Source organism: Phasianus colchicus, chromosome 1 (genome assembly GCF_987193195.1).
Source record: "Phasianus colchicus chromosome 1, bPhaCol1.hap1.1, whole genome shotgun sequence".
Classification (NCBI taxonomy): Eukaryota; Metazoa; Chordata; class Aves; order Galliformes; family Phasianidae; genus Phasianus; species Phasianus colchicus.
Genome location: NC_143436.1, coordinates 87078043 through 87098941, shown reverse-complemented (window position 1 = coordinate 87098941; position 20899 = coordinate 87078043). Strand labels below are relative to the sequence as shown.

The window sequence follows — 20899 nt, the reverse complement described above, 5'->3', positions numbered from 1 at the left end:
TTCTGCACTACCTAGACTTTAAAATCAAGACTAGGCACATAATAGATTCAGGGATTTTTTTATTAGCTTTCCATGTGAGCATTACAATTTATAATACATCATATCTAGTTTTTACCTCCAAATTAATCTAATTTAGTAAATCATGTTATTAGTGGGCTAAACTTCCAGCTAGCATTTTAATATCCTTCAAACGAGGCAAGCTAGGATGTCAATTGATCACTTGACAGACACGTAGGTAGTGTTCCCAAACCACCCCAGCCCCAAATTAAACTAGGAAGCGGATACAATTCAAAGCATGAACGGCTCGGTCGCTCCTTCCCTCCCCCTGCAGAACTAATGAACACTTACAGCGACTCTTCTGCCTCGGGACAGCTCCAGATCTCGGTGGGGACGGCTGTCGGGCCACAGCAGCCACCACCGGGCACTCGGCCCTTACCGGTAGCCAGGCCCGGGCTGTGCGTAGCCCTGGGGCCCGAAAGGCGGCCGGGTGCGGGCGTACGGGTTGGGCCCGGTGGGTGGTGGCGTCATGGTGCTGCCAGGTGGCGGGGTGAAGCCGGGCCGTGGCTGGAAGGTGCCGGGCGCTGCCTGGGCACCGGGCGGGCCGCTGTACGGGGCCGGTTGTGAGGCCTGCGTGGTGTAGGGCTGCGGGGGGAAGCTGCCCGCCGGGTACTGCTGCGGCTGCTGTGCTGGCAGCTGCTGGGCCTGGCCCTGTCCTGGGAAGGCGGCGGCTGGGGCCGGTTGCTGGCTGTAGGCTGGGAACTGCTGCGCCGGCTGTGAGGCGGCCTGCTGCGGGCTGTAGCCGGCTGTGGGAGGAGAGACGTGGGGTAAGGCATGGCATGACACCCAGGGCACGTGCACAGTGACCGCGGTGATGGCAGAAGTAGCACGATAAGCACAGACAAGCAAACGTAAAGAACTGCGAGTTTTCCTGCTGTAAACGCAGCCTGGTATTCCCACAGCCAACAAGAAATTTAAAAGACGGACAAACAGCATTTTACCATCACAGCACATTAAAAGTAAAAAAAATCTTCCTTGACAAACAAGGCAAAAATGTAGCCTTTTTCCCCCCAAAAAACCAAAACCAAACTGTCATGAAAACACAGTTAGTGCTCAGTGCACTTAAGTCAGTGTGTTGGTTACATCATAGATGCTTTCAGTTCTTTAAAAGCAGATTTAAGTTCAACAGAAATTGTGCAGAGCAGAATACTTGAGTACAAAACTCCCACTGAAACATGTCCCTACTTGGTGTTTCTGCATAAAACCAGCTTCCAAAAGAAATTTCTCTTGTTGAAGACTTAAAATAGCATTAATTCCTTTTACGAAGAAAAAGCTACTTTTATCCATCACGAAACACACCTGCAGCTACTCGCAATGAAACCTCTCCATTGACTGGAATCCTGTCAGCATTAAACACCAGACACACAAGTTATTAAAAGTGCACACAGCCCTGAACAGAAAGAGCAAGGATCGAAGAATGCACTGCAGTATATTTTGAACTCACCTTGAAACTGGGACTAAAATTTACTCATGAGACAAACCTTGTAAGGCTGCATGTTCACTACCATAAGCAAATCTTCTTGTCTAGTAGAGCTACTGGGCAGAGTGGGAATGGATCCTGCTCTGTGGGATGGGGGTTCTGGAGGTAATCCTCATGGGCACAACAGCAACAAGCAGATGAATAACCACTTCCAATGGCAGCTGTCAAAAGGCCCTCACAATGAGACTGCTTCTGACCGATCTGATTAATCATGAAATTTTGGGGTTTTGGGAAACCTGACAAGCTCCATATAATTTCTGGCTATAATGGTTTCTTAATGGAGACATTCTAAGAACTGGGGACGCAGAACTCATTTTGCACTATAGATACTGCAGGAACTGCAGTAAAATAACAGTTTAGATCATGGTGGGAAATGATTAGTACGTAGAAGGAAACTTCTTTAAGCCTAACTTCAGCAGAAGAAACTGGGCTGGTGGCAGTCTGTCATGGATGTCTAACTACATAAAGCACAGGAACAACGGATGTGGCACAAACCCTCCATTTCAAGTTTTCTAGGATTCTTATCCAAGATAAACATGGGAATGTTTTCATAAGCCACACAACTGTTCTCATCTACATCAAATCTGATGCACTTCCACTGTATACACTGTGGAGGGGGAAAAAAACAGTGATGCAGGCTGTTTTCTGAGGCACTTAACAGTATGGATGCCTTTGCTTGTTTTAAGCAATCTTGGTTGAACTCTGACATGACAAATGCTTTCTATCTTCTTCTAAAAGCCATAAGCAATTGGAGATGTACATCCATTTTTGTACTGTAACACACGCTATCTATTATTAGATGCCAGCCTCTGCTGAAGTAAATAACTAGAAATTCTGAAGTCAAGTTTATTTTGGAGACACACAAAACCTAGAGTTTTATATTTGCAGACACACCGCTAATGCACTAAACATGGTCTCCTGTCAAAAGCAGTAGCTCCTTTAGTTGAGGCATCTTTGCTAGAATGCCAAGATGCAGACCTCAACCCTAAAGACTGTTCAGGCTTTATTTCACCTACTTTTCTACCAGTGCATTTGTCTGACAGGTGGGTAAAAATGAAATACCAGAAGTGCAACTCTAGTAGAAACACTCACACTGACAGCATTTGCTAACTGGTCATTTTTTAATTGTGCCCATTTCCCTCAGAAGCGCGTTTGAGATGCTCAGCACCCTGAGCTGGCCCACACATTCAGGACCCACAACTCAAGGGGCCAGGCACCAGTGTAGACATCCCCCAGCCACACCACAGTTTGCAGGAGCTGCTTACCTGGGTACTGCACGCCGTACTGCTGCTGGGGCTGCGCCTGTGGCTGCTGGGCAGGGTAACCCGGCTGCTGGTACTGCTGGTACATCTGGCCTGGGGACAGAGAACTCTGTTGGTTGGGAGCTGGAACCTGAGCTATATAACAAAGATTAGATGCACGACATCCTAGCGGTTTGAGTTGCAGAAATAACATGTACAAATCACAGATTTTAATTTCTGAGCCGTGCCATTCTGAAGATGGAACTAATAGTCCTAATTTGATGTGGGGGCCGCTATTTCAGGGTATGCCAAGAGCCATATACCTTAATTAGCACTACACTGCTGTCTAACAGAGCAGGAATCTTTACATGGCTTGCTAACTTCTCCAGAACTCACGCTGTAAATTAAAGTACTTCAGAAGTTAAACATGTCCTCAGATTGTCTGTTTATAATAGTTTTTAAAGACTATTTCTGTACAAAGTACTGTAGCAGTGGTACATTATTTATTCTGACCACATTTTCTAGACAAGTCCTCCATCTCTTAACATCTGACTCACTGTAAGCCAGGTTTTCTTAAGAGTCCCAGGAGTACAGCCCCTGAAACTAAAATAAAACTGTACATTCTTAAGGTTGGGTGATTTTTCCTAAATTTACTTTGTTCATTTTCTTGGCAAGCAGAGGCAGAATATTTGTTTTGACTTAACCTACGGGCCCTGATTAGGTTTTCTGCTTCTGCTGTTTCTCGTTTGAATAACATGCACAAAGAACAAAACTAATTATCTGCCAAACCAAAGCTTAGCTGAACTGGAGCAGACTCAGAGACTTCACTACTATAAAGTGTTACTGTATCATCAGTCATTCTGCAAAGACCAGGCTGTATAAATAGAACTGCAAACCCTATCGTCTGAATTGCACTAAGACAGTAAAGGGAGCTCTGCTCCAAGTCCTCCCACATCCCCATACGTGCTGCTTCAGCAGGACTCCTCCTTTCCTTTTAACTCTGTGTTAATTGCAGCTCAAAGCAAAAGTGTTTTACATTCCCAATAACCCTTCAAAACTTTATCTGGTATACAACTGTTATGAGATGAAGAGTGCTGAGCAGAAGGACTGAAGAGAATGCAAAGCACATAACACACTTCTTTGTTGTGCTGAATAAATTCAAACTGGTGAATGCTTGAAATCTTTGATTGGGGAGAGGCAAGCCATTCAGTAGTATCAGCACAGAGATTTAATGACCTTCACAAAAAAAAACAACTAATAACCAATATGATACCTAATGCCACTTTTAAAAATCCTGGGTTTTAAGAAAATCTTTTAGAAGATTTTATATATATCAGACATTGAATATTATTATAGCTTTAAGTCATAAAAATAACTATTTTTTCATTTATATCCCTTAAATAGTACAAGAGAAATAAGGAAAACAGGCTGAAAGCAGCAAAAACAAGCTGTTCTACTTCAACCAACAGCTTTCATGCACAGACCTAACTACAGGTTGCTCAAATACTCTGCACAGTCACAGTGTTATTGATAACCACCAGGAAGGGATTTCAAGTGACTATGGACACTGTGGTCACTGCCTCCAATGTCTCTTATACCTGTCTGTTAGATCAGTAAAGAAAATAGCAGAGGGTTTTAACTTGTTTCTGCATCAAAATACAGAAACGTCTTTATAACATACTTAGTATGGAGGGACAAGCAGCAAAGCAAGTCATGCCACAGCTGTGTCTAGAACTAAGCAGGTGTGAAGGCTCAGTGCTCTTAGAAAACATGAACTGAATATTGAAACTTCCCAAGTTACATCACTACCCTTTCAAATGGAGCTACTGCTCCACCTGCCGACTGTATGTTGAATGACACGTGGGAAAAAAAACATTCTGCCTGATGGGAATTTGTAACTGTGTACTGACTTTGGGCCTGCTAATTAGAAACCGCAGGTACAGAACACACAGATTCAGGCAGCAGCACTCCTGTCAAACAGCAGAGAAGGTGCTCCTCACCTTCCACCTGCTGACCCGCCTGTGGCTGTGCTCCTGGGTACGGTGCCTGCTGGGGCTGCACACCAGGAGGATGGGCTGCAGAAGAGGAGGAAGCGATGCTGTCTGGTGTTCCTGATCGTTCTTCTGCAGGGGCACTGGGTGGGCCTAGAGGAGAGAACAAAATGCATTAAACTAAATGAAGACAGAGTTTGAATAGCAAGCCCACAGCCTTGCAAAGTTTTTAATATTTCTTCCAGTTTTCTGTAGATTTACCTTTGGAAGTATATATCTGCACATCTCAAGTCTATCTTAAAAATATATGGGGGAGGAAATTTCCCATCTCTCTCAAATCAGTCATTCAAATTTCATGCTCTTCCACTTTGTGGATAAAGCCCTCCATAACAACACTGTTTCTGCAGCTTCAGGCACTCACCCTGCACTTATGCTCCAAAGACTTGCTGCATTTGGACAGAATGCACACCTAACGTACCTCATTCTTCTTCTGCACCCAGAACGAAGGTGCAAAGCTGCAGAAAATTATTCAAATGCTGTCATGTTTTGCTGTGGCTTATATGGGCCCAGGCAATGAAATGTTTTATCAACAGTCACACAGCGTGTGAACAGAACACCTCTAAGGGATATCTTAGATTTGCAGACCCACACAGGATACAGCTGGTGTCAGTCTGAAAGCAATTGTTTGCTTGGAGAACTATGAAAGGATTCCAGCTACTAGAAGCACCCAAAAAAAGCGTGGAGACAGAGAATTCAGTTTTTATTTAAGTTAATGAGAAGGTGTGAAATAGGCACGTGAACAGGCATGGCATACTACAGTTAAAGTCAAAACACTTTGTTAGAAACAAGGGAACTTAAACCCAAATCTTTCCAGCTCTTAGGTTTATGAGTACAACATATGATAAGTCACTTTCAAATACATGCATAGAGTTAAACAAGATATTAGACTTTCAGTAGTGAATTTGCAGAATGATAATTGTATTTATGCATGCAACAAGCATATAATTGCATTTTCACATTACCCTTACTAGGGGCAAAGTAAATCAAAGCTGCCCACTTCTGATTTTGGCTTTAAAGCTAAAATCCTGCAATTACACTTGTAGTAATGTGATATCTCAATATCCTGCTTAAATGGTCCTTTATGAAGTCCTTTGTGCATTCAAAGCATAGCCAAGTCAGTTCATCCTATCAAAAGAATTTTGGAGATACACAGATCTTAAAGTATCACTGATGCTACGATGAAAGCATTAACTGACAGCGAAGCTTTGTACCCAAACAGAAAATCACTCCTTTAAAAATAAGCTTTAAAATAAGCTCAGTTGTACTTTATAGTCTCATATAACAGTTGATCACTCAGAAGTAGTTCACTGTAAGTTTTCAAGAACCATCAAATCTTTACCAAGCATGTGAAATAACCATACTGTGACATACTCAAAACACTACATTCAGGAAGAGATTGCTCAAGACCATGCGAAATCATATAAAGACCACATTGGTCTAAAGTGAATATGGCAAATCTTGTTTATAGTAGGTTTTTCAAGTAACAATGTTATATTAAATTTTGTCAGTGTCAAGAAAATCCTGTGCAAAGTCATTTCTCTGTATTCTACATCGCACTCCCTGTTACATCCTGTAGTTCTTTTACAATTTCAGCTATCTTATCTTAAGCTGATTGTATTCAGTTTAGTATAAACTGCATTTAAATGTTTTGCATTCTCCTATTAGTCATACCAGTACTAATAACCATGCAATTCTCCAAGAGCAATCATCATTCTGTTAAGATTAAAAAACGCTGTCACTGTTTACTTTTGAAATGCAAAAGAGAAAATATGGGGTTATACAAACCATTCTGACAGACTCAAGGAGCAGAACACAAGCCAAGAACCTAAGGTGAATCGCAAGATCGATCCTTAAGGCCAAGCAGTGGATCCCATTCTTCCATCACTGGCAGTTACCAATTAAGTTACTGTACATTAGTTATTTTAGTACTAGCTTTAATTAGTTGAAACAAAAAAATAATGAACTATTTTTGACTCCAAGCTACAACATCAAGCTACAACAGCAACATTTTGGCACTTGTATACAGAACTTAGCAAGCCCGTTTACAATACCTTGGTGCACCACACATTTTAGAATTCTGAAAAGGAATAGTCAATACAGAATGCAGCTTAATACATCTAAAAAACAAATGCTCTGTTGCAAATCAAGCTTTATGTAATCATTTATTAACAGGCTTTGCTTTCTTTTTCATAAGACATATTCTTACCTGACACCTGATCATCTGTCAAGCCAAATGCTGACATGACATTCTTGCTGATTTCATCCTGATTCTTTAGTGGATCGAATGCAGACATGCTTGCTGCTATAACTTGAGTGGATGGCTTAACATTAGAGTCAGCAGCAGCAGGCTTTTCTTCCCTACCATCCACAGCATCTACGAAACAAAATGCCCTGGTTTGAATTCTCAAAAACTCAAAAAAAACCAACCTGCTGAAAGGCTTATGTTAGAACAATGTGATTAATCAATGCTGTATCTGAAAATGTGATGAATCACAAAGCTGAGGTCTCATTGCATAGCGAAGGATACACTGACACTGGAGCATCAGATCTCTTCAGTCTGAAGTTCAAAGGTTCCCACTACAACAAATTGTTCTGGTACGATTTGCTAACTGAGAATTCTAAATTAAGAATGCATATAGGACAGCTTCCAATTTATTATATTGTTTCATGAACTGTAGATCTTGTTCTGTTCCCCTCCTCCCCCAGTTCCACTATCCACATTGATGGATGAAGCTCATAACCCTGCAGAACTCATTCCCTCTGAAGCCCCTTATCTTCCATGGGGCTCCACTTTCACTGAGAAACAAACAAGTGCAGGTAGAGTTTAAAGTGGCTGTTTGCTCTCTATGATCATCACGCTAATCTCCTTCCAAACAGTTTATAGCCCAAATTCCCAGTATTCCACCAAAATTAGTCACTCCTTATATTGTAGAAGAGGGGTTGGATTTTTGAAGGTTTTCCTGTTAAAGTAACAAAAGCAATGTTTCTTAAAAGAAAGGATGGAGCTGCTAGTTCATCACTTTACTTGGAACTCTGTATTCCATTATTCTTCTATGCTAGGAGATCACTGTCTCAAAACTGGGAGAATACGAGTTCCTCCCCCATTTCACCCCCTCCCCCATAATCCTTTCCCACCCCTATTCTGCACCCTTGTGCTGCTTACCCTGAGACAGCTCTGATGCTGGTCTGAGCTCAAAATGTCTGGATTCAATTTCCTAACCTGGCAAAAGAAGTGAATATAATTTTTGCTGAATTAGCCTTTTACTGTTCTAGTGACTCAAACCTGCTTAGCAACATGACAAGATAAGCACCAGAGCTAGCCCAAAGTAAGCAGTGGGAGTGCTCAGCTGGGAGCAAGATCTTCCCTCTTCAGCAACAACATACTATTAATTTAGCTGGAAGCCCTGTCAAAAAGCTGTCCCGACTCACAAGCATTAGTTACAGCGTTTACATACGTGACAACAAAAATCATACTTGGAGGTGTTATTTCTAAGTTAACTTACTGCTTTACTTCAAATAAACTGAGACAGATTCTGCCTCTAAAATAAATGAAGCATTAAAATTAAGCAAAGATCAAGAATGATCACAACCAGTACTCGAGACCTCATCTTTCACTCTGTTAAACAGCACACATCCCTGCAAACCAAACCCAAAAGTCTTTGCCAGACTGCCTACCACTTTCAGGCAGGTTGGTGGAAACCCCTGGTTCAGTGGGTGGCTCTAAACAGTCCAGTAAGCGATTGACTTTATTGCGAAGTTCTATCAGCTCTCGACGCAGGTATTTCACCTGATTGGATTCTAGGGGTCTCGGCTGTCCGTTAACTGCAAAACAGCAATTACATACATTTACGACTGTAATAATGTGTTGATATTCAGTTTAAAATTGAAAGAAAACCAACTAGGCGTTCCCAACTTCAGAATCATCCTACTTTGTGTAGCTTGGAAGTGTCACACAGTGAGTAAACACAGGCTAAACACACTCTAGAGTTTATTGTTCCTTTATATAATCTCATTTTAGCCTGACACTACTGAGAACCAGAACTGCAGAGTAAATCTTGCAGTAAGTTTCTGCACTGCTTACTCAATTTCCATGACTATACCCTGAACAATACAAAAACCGTATCTGGTTGTGGAAATCTGTCTCCTCTTAGGCTGTGCCTTTAGAACTAAGGCAGCACACACAACACTCAAATTCTCAAAAACTCAAAAAAAAACCCATGCATCTCGAGAACAGGATCAGCCTTCCAGATAAAATCTGCCTGCTATTCTGTGGAACTATGTGCAAAACTACCAACAGCAACCTGAAAATAAAGAATTATTTTATCAAAGGCAAAAGGATAAATGTTAAAATCTATTATACTAGAAGCATTTGATGTTATTTTTAATAGTGTCCTAGCAACACTGCAAGTTTATCATTAAAGTTTCTACATGCCCATGAAGAAAATCCCCCTACACAAAGGTTAGAGTGGAAGATAATATGGAAAATAACATTACAGTAAAACAACTGACTCTTTATTTTTGTATGCCAGTTAATGTAAGCCACCTTATAAAAACTGAGACAGTTTCAGTTTCTCCGAATTCAGATATCATGTGAAAGAGCAAAAGAGAAAACAGACGTCACATATTAATCCACTGTTTGTAATTTACTGATTTCATTCTTCCAACATGATATAAACCAAAAGTCATAGAATAGTAGAATTAATCATAGAATGGCCTGGGTTGAAAAGGACCACAATGATCATCTATTTCAACCCCCCTGCTATGTGCAGGGTCACCAACCAGCAGACCAGGCTGCCCACAGCCACATCCAGCCTGGCCTTGAATGCCTCCAGGGATGGGGCATCCACAACTTCCTTGGGCAACCTGTTACAGTGCATCGCCACCCTGTGTGCAAAACTTCCTCCATTAGTGTCTAATGTAAACCTCCCCTGTCTCAGTTTAAAACCACTCTGCCTGAATTTTAATAAAGGTTATTTAAAAAAAACTTATGAACCGCCTTATACACTTACCAAACAACGTCAGCTTGAGTATCCTGCTGCACTGAATTGCAAAGGAAAGATCTGAGCTATCAAAAATTGTTATAAGATCTCCATCTGAAAAGAATATTTAAAAAGTTACATTAAAGCAAGGCCTATTCACCACTGAACTTAATGTTGGGGCAGAAGTGTTACTTTATTTCTATACAATGCCATTCCCTATTTGATTCCAAAGCTACTAGGAAAGAGGCTACCAATTAACATTATCACTTACCCTACTCCATTATGTGTATGAAGAGAAAACTGAAAACATAGAGGTAAAAACCAAAGGTTTTGCTCTGTGGTTACGAAGCAAGACTTAGCTCTGTGCTTCCTAAGCTACAATCAATTAGAAACACTTACTGTTGATTTAAAAGGCATTACAGTAAGTTGGGTCAAAAGAAATATTTATAGAATGAGGAACTCTTTCCAAGAAAAATAAAGTCCTCTAAAATATTTCTTAAAAGCATCATCACAACAAAGCAGCAAGTTAGACTTTTGCAAAACACAAAAACATACCATTTTAATGCCAGGACCAGTGTCCAAGAAAATTATGCACAGAAATTAAGGCAGAATTATGATGGCTTCAGAAGACGGCCTACTGTGGTTAATGAGATAAAGACTAGTGCCTCTCCAGGTTTGGAGGATAAGGATCTCTGAAGCAGCTGGACCGGATGTATTTCAATCCTCATGATTGAAGCAATCTTAAATAATGACCTTAGCCTAGCTAAAACAAAGGGAAGAAAAGCACTGACCTCATACAGCAATCAAACTGAACTCCACTCTATTATCTCTTCCCTCAAACATTGCTGATGAAAATGTATAGCTTCTAGTGGTGACTATGTTGAAAAATAGCATTTTGTAGCTGAGAATTTGTTCTATCAAATAGTATTATTGTCCCCTTTGTTAATGCAGCCCAGAACACAGTTGACCTTCTGGGCAGCAAGTGCACACTGCTGGCTCATGTCCAGTCTCTCATCCACCCGGACCCCCAACTCCTTCTCTGCAGGGCTGCTTTCAAGGAGATCTTCTCTTAGGTTTCTATGGAATTAAATAGGAGGCATTACTTTCAGAGTAACCTACATATATGTGGCCCTAGATGATTCTTCTTCACTCAGTGTAGCCCATGCAAGCTGAAAAGTTGGACACTCACGATCTAGAGCAACATACAATTTCCATATCACAGTGGAGAAGTAGTATATTCTGAGACTGAAAAAGCTAAAATTAACAGTAGGAGGTGTCTAGGCTGTTACAGACAACTGAAGAATGAAACTGCAATTACAGGGCTCCACTACACACTGTTATTTTTTCAAAATAGAAAAAAAAGACAGAGACATACATAAAAACAGAACACTATACCTAAAGAGCAAGCAAGAATGCAAAAAAGGGACAAGATGCTCTAACTTCATGAGAAAGCATTCACACACTTTCTTTTACCTTTTCCATTCCAGAAAGGAAAAATAATATGTGATAAGACTAAAAACAAAACTACTGCAAATCCACATAGCTTTTTCCTACTACACACCAAGATCTCCAAAAAAGCTCATAACTGTATATCATTTTTTATGAGAAGTAGTCTCTCTCAAACCTTTATAAAACCGAAAAACTGTCTCTGAGTTATTCAAGAGTAGAGATGTACGAACAAAGGTTACTTTACATTTTAGGTCCCACAGACAGTGCTAACGCCATTAAGAATGAACGAACCTGCAGTGACACAGCACTTCTATTTACACATCCCGAATAACATCCCCTCTGCCCTCTCTTCCACACTGACATTCTAAGATGAAAAAACCCTCAGGACCACAACAATCACTCCATACATCTCAAACAATCCATTTTGCATACTGTGAAAGTACTGCATAAAAATCACTTTTTAAGTCTAAAGAGAGCTTGTGTTAAATCATGCGTGTTAATTCAACTTTCACCCTTCAAATCCACTGTACCACACAAAAAAACTGGTTCAATAGGTAGCTAGCAGAGAAATCTGAAACAGCATCAGCAAAAGAATGAACTTTCAGATTGCTGATATTCCAGAAATGCTCCCAGAAATACTATGGTAAGACAGCATAACCACAAAAGATAGATTCTACTGATTGAATCAAATCATTTTAAGAGAAATATCCACATTTGCCAACAGTATTTTGGACAACTTTGTAAAGGTGACTTGCACAGTTTCAGTTCTGTGTAGTTTCTGGACAAATGGTATCAGAGCAACAGTAGTAATTACACTGCAAAAGGTAATTAAACCTTACCTTCATCTTTATATTTTATTGTGACTTCATCGTTGCTCAGAAGTTTTCCTCTAAAAACTCTTTGCATCATTAATACTAACTCATCATAGGTGATATCCTCATTATGGATAGGAATTCTCCTAATGTCTTCACCAAGCTGAGCTTTTATGATCAGCTTCCCACTTAAGTCCAGCTGCCCATTCATGGTGGATTCTTTGTCACCTCCAGACCTGTTAACAACAAAAACATTAAAAACATACTTTAGAGAACTAAATTGCTAACAACTTAAATGTGTCTGATGACAGTTCAGATGCTTTCCATGCTCTAAAAAAGAAAACCTCTTGAACCACCTAGAAAACCACTCTCAAACACATTCTACGATGCACCAGTTTCTCAAACAGTGAAGTAGATCATATGCTTTCTGAGCTCATGGGCAAAGCACAGGTAGCTGGAGGGGACACAGGCAGGATAGCTGATCCAGCTTGGCCAAAGGGATGTATGTCCCACACTGCATGGTGTTGCACTCAAAAAAGGGGTATGTTTGGAGGGAAAGCATTTGTCTTCCCAAGAAACCTTTACATGTGGTGAGCTCAGCTCTCCTATGGTTAGATTAGCTTAGCCATTAGGTTACTGAACACCCATCTGCCTGCTGATGGGAGGTAGTAAATGAATTCCTTGTTTGCCTCGCACATGACTTTATCTATCTTTATCACAACCTATGAGGTTTCACACTTTTACATTTGTGATTCTCTCCCCCATCCCACTTGGGGAGGGATTAGCAAGTGGCTATGTGCCACTCATGGTTAAACTACAACAATCTTTTTGGGACCCAACCTGGAGAACTAAGGGTTCCACAACAGATGAGTGTGATGAGCGTAGTAGACTAAATTTATGGATATTACAGCTGTTTAGCTGCTAAGTGCTGTGATTCTATGAAGTGACAGGCTCCTGTGCTTTTTCACAGGGATAACTTGTGTAACTGTACTTCAGAGTCCAGCACTTCCTAATGGCTGCTTTTGTTTCTGACATCTGGTCTACTCCTTATCATCTTGCTTTACTGTGTCTGGGAACATTCTGGAAGCAACCATGGTCATGAACCTGGGCTGGAGGACTGCAAAGGCATCACTGTTGTCCCCATGCTGCTCTACTGGATAGGCTGCGACTTCAGGCTAAACTCAAGACAGAGGAACTACGACCTCTGCATCAGCCTGCACAGGAGAATGTGCACCCTGAAATGCCCATGGCCATGGAAATGTCCACTCTGGAGCAAGCACACCTCAAGGCATGCAGAAGCCTGTGTTAAGTAAACCTTGCAGTGCCCGTGTCTGCAGACAAAACCATGCCAGAATACTTCAAAGCATTTGTGGCTGTGGATAAGATAATGATACAGTGGTGTCTGAAGAGATCACGGCCAATGAAGAGACCGTGACAGGGAAGGTATATCTCAAAGTAACTACAGCTGTGGATAAATCCATGCTGCAGCAGGTATACCACTGAAGAGGCTGTGGCCCACTACAAAGCTCACATCAGAAAAGGCAAACCTTGAAGCACCTTCGGCCAGAGATACGTCCATGACACAATAGGTAGACCTCTATCTACTGAAAAAGCCCAGGCTGGAGCAAGGGAAAGAGTATGAGTTCACTTCAATGTTAAATCCTAGGCCTGGTGAAAAAGGACTCAGGATGGAGGTTGTAATGGATATGCCTTCAAACTGTTGAGACCCATTATGTGTGTTAAAGAAGATACTATAGAAGGAATCACACAAACAAGATGACAAGCCACACGAGAGACAGTATGTCTTGTTCACTGATGTCTTAGTGTGGGAAAGCATCAGAAATGGAAGGCAGCTGTATGGAGTCCTGTGCAACAGGTAACAGAAACTGCTGAAGAAGTCGAATTAATTTACAGAAGTGAAAACCATCTAAGTTAGCTTTAGATATTACCAAGTGAGAAAAGTGGCCAGCGTTCTACCTCTATACTGACTTGTGGATGGTAGCAAATACCCTGTAGGGATGGTTACAGCCATGGAAGCAGAACACTGGCAGTACAGAGGCAAACCTATCTGGGCTGCTGCACTGTGGAAAGATATTGCTATTCAAGTAGAGAATATGGTTGTAAAAGCACATCACATAGATGTCCTTGTACTTGAAGAAAACCAAAACAATCAGCAGGTTGCTAGGATTGAAACAGCCACAGCAAGTGTCATGTGCTTACAATGGTGGAAGCAACTAGATATCTAGTAACATATCGTGTGCCACATGCCACTGCCCAAAACACTATCCTGGGCCTTGAAAAGCAAGAGTGGCAACATGGTACTCCAGAAGGAACTGAGTCAGACAACAGGACTCCTTTCCAAAACCACCTTATAGATACCTGAGCCAAAGAGCATGACACTAAGTGGGCATATCACACCCCCTACCTGGCATCAGCCTCCAGGAAAATCAAATGATACAATGAGCTATTAAAAACTGCACTAACCGCAATGGGTGCTGGCACATTCAAACCCTGAAGCGCATGTTTAGCAAAAGGGATCTGCCAATCAAGCTGGACCTTCCCAGTTAAAACTCCCACATACTGTATAAGGAAATAAAGTTCTTCTGGTGCACATGAAAACCATCCTGGACCAGACAGCCATGGTTACTCCTGCTTCAGACAAAGGCAAGTCCATTCATAGGACTGCTTTTGGTCAAGGACCTGAGTGTTCCTAGTGGGTAATACAGAAGGATGGAGATGTTTGGTGTATACCTAAAGGGGAATCTTATGTTGAGTGAGAACAGACAGTAATTTAAAATGGGTGATGTTACTTGCTATATAATACTGTATATGATGTCACCAAGATTAATAAATTTTGATGGAACTGAGAAAAGTGCAGCAGTGATAGAACTGGATAAGCACAGCCAGAACTGGCTCCAGCATTCACCACCATACACTCTCCCGACCTGAAAGACTGTTATGGCAGATGGAACCTAAAGTCATGGACAAAAGGAACACAAGGTACATTTAAGATGGATGGCCCATAGACTAAGGGAACAATGTGTGTGTATACATTAAAATATAGGAAAGGTGGTATTGATTAACTGGGTCACGTTGCCAAGTATGTGACCAGAGTTCAACATAGTTGGTATAGTATAAAGGGAAAATACTGTTCTGGTTTCAGCTGAAATAGTTAATTTTCCTCCTAGTAGCTGGTACAGTGTTGTGCTTTGGATTCAGGATGAGAATAGAATAACACTGAAAGCATACTAACGTTTTAGTAGTTTGCTTTGGATAGCCAACCCAACCTGGCGAAAAGGGATGTTGTGCTCAACAATAAAAACTGAGAGAAAGGAGTAAAGCTCGGGGGGGAGGACATTTGGAATGATGCTGTTCGTCTTCCCAGTTAACTGCTACATGTGATGAGCTATGCTTTCCTGAACACTTGCCTATTAATGAAGCAGGAAGTAGCAAACTGATTTCTTGCTTTGCTTTGGCTGCGTGTGGCTTTTGCTTTACCTAGCAGAACGTCTTTATCTCAAACCTCACATTTTCCTTTCTGATTCTCTCCCCGCTCTCACCTTTGGAGGGTAATTCAGCAGCTGTGTGGTGCTGAGCTGCCTGCCAGGGTTAAACTACAGCAAAGAGACAAGCACCTACTGAACAAAACTCATTCTCTTAAAAGAATAAGAGGCAGGTGGATACAGAGAAATTCAGCCTAACTGCAGAGAAAAGGGACCTGTTATTCACACAGCAAGGTAGCTGCAGAGACACTGATGAAATGGTGAAGTTCATAACAGTGTTAATGTCTGCTACTGCATTATACACAACTTACAAGCCTTGACTACAGGAACATCAACTCTGTTTCAGTTCTACTTTGTTTCAGCAGAAGTTGGTTTTAAAAGGTTTCTTTGCAGAAGGCTTTTCAGAACAAAATTAGCATAAAAAATTAAATAGCATCCATACACAGGTCTTCTTTCATGATTTTTACTAAGCACGCATTTAGCGATACGGTTACCTTGTCTGTTTTACTGATGCTGGCTATTGGTCAAATCTCCCACCTCACTTCAGGACAGAGTTAGGATAAGCCGCCATGCACTACCAGTGGCAGAAAACAGGAAGCTGCATCAGAAAAAAATAAAAAAAGGCCTTATTTACTGTCAAACTTCCTTAAACACTTCCACTTTAAAACATTTTAACAAATTTCCCAGTTACAAAAATTCATTATTTTCTCATATGTAACAATCACGTTTACACTTCTGAGTATGGTGCAGTCTGAGGTTCAACTAAAACAATCTTGAACAACAGTTCTAATTTCATAGTTGAGGAAAGAACGGCGTTCCTTTTTTCTAAATTTTTAACTGCATGTAGGAGCAACGTATTCCTTTTTTAGGAGGATAGTGATCTTCCCCACTGGTCTTAAAACGCTCACTTACATGGCCTCCAACTTAAAACCCCAGGTAAAGTTTTATTAATTAATTAAATCTAAGTTAAACTTACATTGATTTAGCACTATGAAAATCTAGAAATCCATTTCTGGAGCCTCTGTAGCATTAAGTGGTGCATCCTCCAGGCAGCACCAGGAAAGACTACTTACCAGCAGTAATAGGGTAGTAATGCGACATTCCCACAAGCAGAACCACCACACTGGGCAATTTTACATTACACACATTAAGCACAGTGCTTAAAAATACTATTTGCCCCCAGTCCAGCTTAAAAGTCTGTTTTTTCTACTGAAAAGAGTGCAGTGAGCTTTCTGACATTCATGCAGTCCTTCTCTTATTACACAAGTTCATCGTCCAGAGCCAAAACATAGTGATTTAGCATACAAACTAACTCAATGAAAACATAATTCTCTCCCAACTGTTTCAGGTTCAAAGACGGGCAACAAGGCTTGTGAAGGGCCTGGAGGATATGCCCTATGGGGAGAGACTGAAGGAACCAGGGTTTTTCAGTCTGGGGAAGAGGAGGCTGAAGGGAGACCTTACTGCTCTCTTCCAATACTTGAAAGGTGCTTACAGCAAAAGCAGGGTTGGTCTCTTCTCACTGGTGACAGGATGAGGGGAAATGGCCTCAAGTTGTGCCAGGGTAAGTTTAGGTTGGATATCAGGAAACACTTCTTTATATAAAAGGTGGTTAAGCACTGGAATAGGCTCCCTGGGGAGGTGGTTTAAAAACCGCTTGGATGTGGTGCTCAGGGACATGATTTAGTGGTGGGTTGTTAGAGTTTGGGGAGTATGGTTAGGTTGTGATTGGACTTGATGATCTTGAAGGTCTTTTCCAATCTGAGCGATTCTATGATTCTATGTTAAGGGTACTCCACTCTACACTTTCCTCTGTCTCATCGCACGTGGTTAATCTCTAACACTCACGATTTGAGTTTTAGACAATTTGATGGTAAACAATGGGGAAAAATGTGATCCTCTCACCCCTATGAAAGTGGTCTTCCCAGCTCTCTTCTTCCTGCTCAGCTCGGGAAAGCTGAAACAGACAGACATGAGGAGCACAGGGCTGACGCACAGCACAAGCAAGCCCAGGAGAATGGTAAAAGCCTGGTAAAAGGCTGGTGACTGCTCCCCTCCCTCCTCCATAGTACAAAACATCCACCTCTGCAAAAGGCTGGGTTCACTGCTAACAGGGTGAGGGTAAGGCTGTGGCGACACACCAAGCAGGTGAACAGGAAGACACTGCTTTTCTGACTCCTCACGCCCACTTTGTGAAATCAGTAACACGCAGAGATGGGGCCATTCTTGCCCTGATCTCGCTACAGCTCCAAGTACAGTTTAATGCCCTGAACAAATACAGAAAATGCACCTACAAGAGGATTAAGAGTTCACTTAGCTTGCACCTCACACAGCTTAAACATCACAGCTGAGCACTGATTCGGCTTCTTTAGCACTACAGCACAGTTTGAAACTGACAACGGTAAGAACAGAACCTCATCAGCCATTCTGCAGCCACATTTCAGGGGACACACCTGAGCAGCTGTGGCCTTTGGAATGCATCACTTGTATCTCTGTGCTTGCTGCTGCAACATACTTACATGATTACACTGTCTTACTCACCGACATCACGCACAGAAATACACTGCACGTCTAGGTAAGAATAAGAAAAGATAACAGGAAAACACTAAAATGCACTTTTTTTTTTTTTTTTTTTCCTTCCCCCAAGTGTTCTCCGCTCGGCTCGGCGTGAAAGAAAGGAGACTCCCAACACCGCAGCCGTCGCAGAGAACCACCCGAAACGTTTCAAGCACAGAATCGCACAGCGTTCCGGCTTCCCTCCCTACAACGTGACACAGCTCGATGGATCACCGCTCCCCAACGAGGCAGGCCCGGAGGAAGCAGCGGAGCCCGCCGACGGAAGCCTCGCCAGCCGCCGCGGCTAAGCGCGGGCCGGGGCCTCCCTGAGGCGCGGCCGGGGGGACGCGAGGGGTCTCCCAGCCCCTCCGCCAGGGGCCGCGGAGCCCCCCGGCCCAACGCCCCTGCCGCCAACGCCCCCACCCGCCCCGCAGCGGCTGACCCCGGGGCGACGAGGGGAAAGGAAGCGGGTGGGCCCGCTCTCTTACTCTGGCTCCCGCGTGGTCCCGCCGGCGGAGGCCCAGACGCGTTCCGAGCCCGGACGCGACCGCAGCCACCCGTACGTGGCAGGGGAGAGAAGGGGCGGCCGGAGCGCTGCCGCTGCCGGGCCTGCGCGCTGCGTCCGCATGCGCACTACGGCCACCGGGCCGCCCGGGGACACAGCGCGCATGCGCCGAGCCGGTCGCCGTGGCCGCCGCCACGCGGGGAGGGAAGGAGGTGGGGTTGTGCTGCTGAGATGGCTCGGTCTCTGGTATTCAAAGCCAGGCTGGATGTGGCCTGGGCAGCCTGGTCTGGTGGTTGGCGACCCTGCACGTAGCAGGGGGGTTGAAATAGATGATCGCTGTGGTCCTTTTCAACTCAGGCCATTCTATGATTCTAAGAGCTGCTGTGGACCTCTGAGATGAGGAGCAGATCCTACTGTAGCTACAATGGTGGGAAATGGTGGTTCAGCCAGAGCAGAATGGCTTTGAAACATGTAGGATGGCAGTGCTGGGGTGGAAAATCAGTCGTGAAATACCACCCTGCTCGTGGCACAGAGCCACCATCCATGGAGAGCCTTGCCTCCACAAATAACTCGGAATCATTAAGGTGGGAGAAGCCCTCTTAGACCATCTTGTCCAGCTGTCAGCCCATCCCCACCATGCCCACTAAACATGTCCCTCAATGCCACATCTGCACAGCTCATGAACACCTCCAGGGATGGTGACTCCACCGCCTCCCTGATAGCCTATTCCAATGCCTCACCACTCTTCCTGAGAATAAATTTATCCTAATATCCAACCTGAACTTCCCTTGGAGCAACTTAAGGCCATTCCCTCTCCCCTGAAATTGTTGCCCTGAAGGGGCGACTGGTAGCCATCTTGGCCATAGTGAGCATGAAGTACTTGAATTATAAATCTTTGATGGCAGGAGGAAAACTGCCAGTGAAACTTCAACCATGGATGTTCTCCATATGGGGAGAACAGACTTCAGGCTGCTGAGGGATGTAGTTGACAAGATCCCTTGAAAAAATGCATCTGATGTTAATGGGGTCCATCACTGCTGGTCACTTTGTGTGTAGGCAAAGAAAGGTACAAAAGAGCTAGATAAAGCAGTGATGCAAGAGGCCTGGTAGATAAGTACGAGAAAATAGGAATAATTTGGCCATTTTCAGTATAAACAAATATGTATGATCTCTTTAGTTTTAAAAACATACGAAAGAGGCCTGGAAGACAAGACCTTTCTGTCCATTACAAATACAAGCTGTCATTTTTCATACCAGATAATTCATAGAATCATAGAATGGCCTGGGTTGAAAAGGACCACAATGATCATCTATTTCAACCCCCCTGCTATGTGCAGAGTTGCCAACCAGCAGACCAGGCTGCCCAGAGCCACATCCAGCCTGGCCTTGAATGCCTCCAGGGATGGGGCATCCACAGCCTCCTTTGGCAATCTGTTCCAGTGCCTCACCACCCTCTGAGTGAAAAACTTCCTTCTAATATCTAACCTAAACCTCCCCTGTCTCATTTAAGACCATTGCACCTTCTTCTCCTCCAAAACATTCCTTTGATAACACAGGAGCTTTTTCCCTGTGTTAACAAGGAGAAACTTCCTGAACTTAAAGCACACATATCACAAAGAATACCAAAGTTCACCACATTATTAAGATTAATATATTCCACCTGTATAGATAAGAGTCGAACTGTTGAGCCTACAAGAATCAAGCATATAATCTGAAAAGTCTAAATTTTGCTTTGCTTCAATTCTGCAATTAAGATCCCCTGGATAAGAAAAAAAAATAATAATAATTTATAATTTTCAGTATTTTTAATGCTGAAAATGTTTTCTGTTAGTTCTGACATCCTCAGTATTTTGCTCTAAAATGTTTTGCTAGTATCTGAAAACATTCAAAACAGTATGTTTGATGCGGTTAGTTAAAAGTCAACATTTCATCAATCCAGTATTATATATTCTTCAGTTGTAGTTTTTGTGTGTGCGTGTTTGGGTTTTTGTTCATTGTGTTTTTTTGTTTCGTTGGTTTTTTTTGTTTTGTTTCTTTTTGCTTTTTTGGTATAATATTAAAATAATGTATTTATTAAGCTTTTTAAAAGTTCCCATTCTCCAAATGGGATTTGGAGAACAATTTTTGTGGGGGGAAAAAAATCATAGACAAGAAAGTGCTATTACTCTTTGAAGGAGACACCTTCACAATATCCAGCTGCTTTTGATGGCATGATCTAAGATCATCCTTCCTAAACCATGTTATAATTTCTAAAATACTTTTTCTT

The 20899-nt window shown here is 42.5% G+C and overlaps 1 protein-coding gene across 2 annotated transcripts; it reads right to left on the bottom strand.

Moving 5' to 3' along the window:
- Positions 1 to 288: 288 nt before the first annotated feature.
- Positions 289 to 18770, bottom strand: TFG (trafficking from ER to golgi regulator). Of its 2 annotated transcripts, none has more exons than XM_090151561.1 (9): positions 18617 to 18770; positions 16067 to 16170; positions 12097 to 12305; positions 9839 to 9922; positions 8505 to 8651; positions 7036 to 7203; positions 4779 to 4922; positions 2803 to 2934; positions 289 to 803 (listed from the first exon to the last, which is right to left on the bottom strand). In XM_090151561.1, the coding sequence occupies exons 3-9, from the start codon at positions 12278 to 12280 to the stop codon at positions 433 to 435; spliced, it is 1230 nt and encodes a 409-aa protein (XP_090007687.1). In that variant the 5' UTR covers positions 12281 to 12305; positions 16067 to 16170; positions 18617 to 18770; the 3' UTR covers positions 289 to 432. The 2 variants fall into 2 exon arrangements, with proteins under 2 accessions (XP_090007687.1, XP_031469066.1); XM_031613206.2 differs by having other exon boundaries at positions 2803 to 2892.
- Positions 18771 to 20899: the final 2129 nt, after the last annotated feature.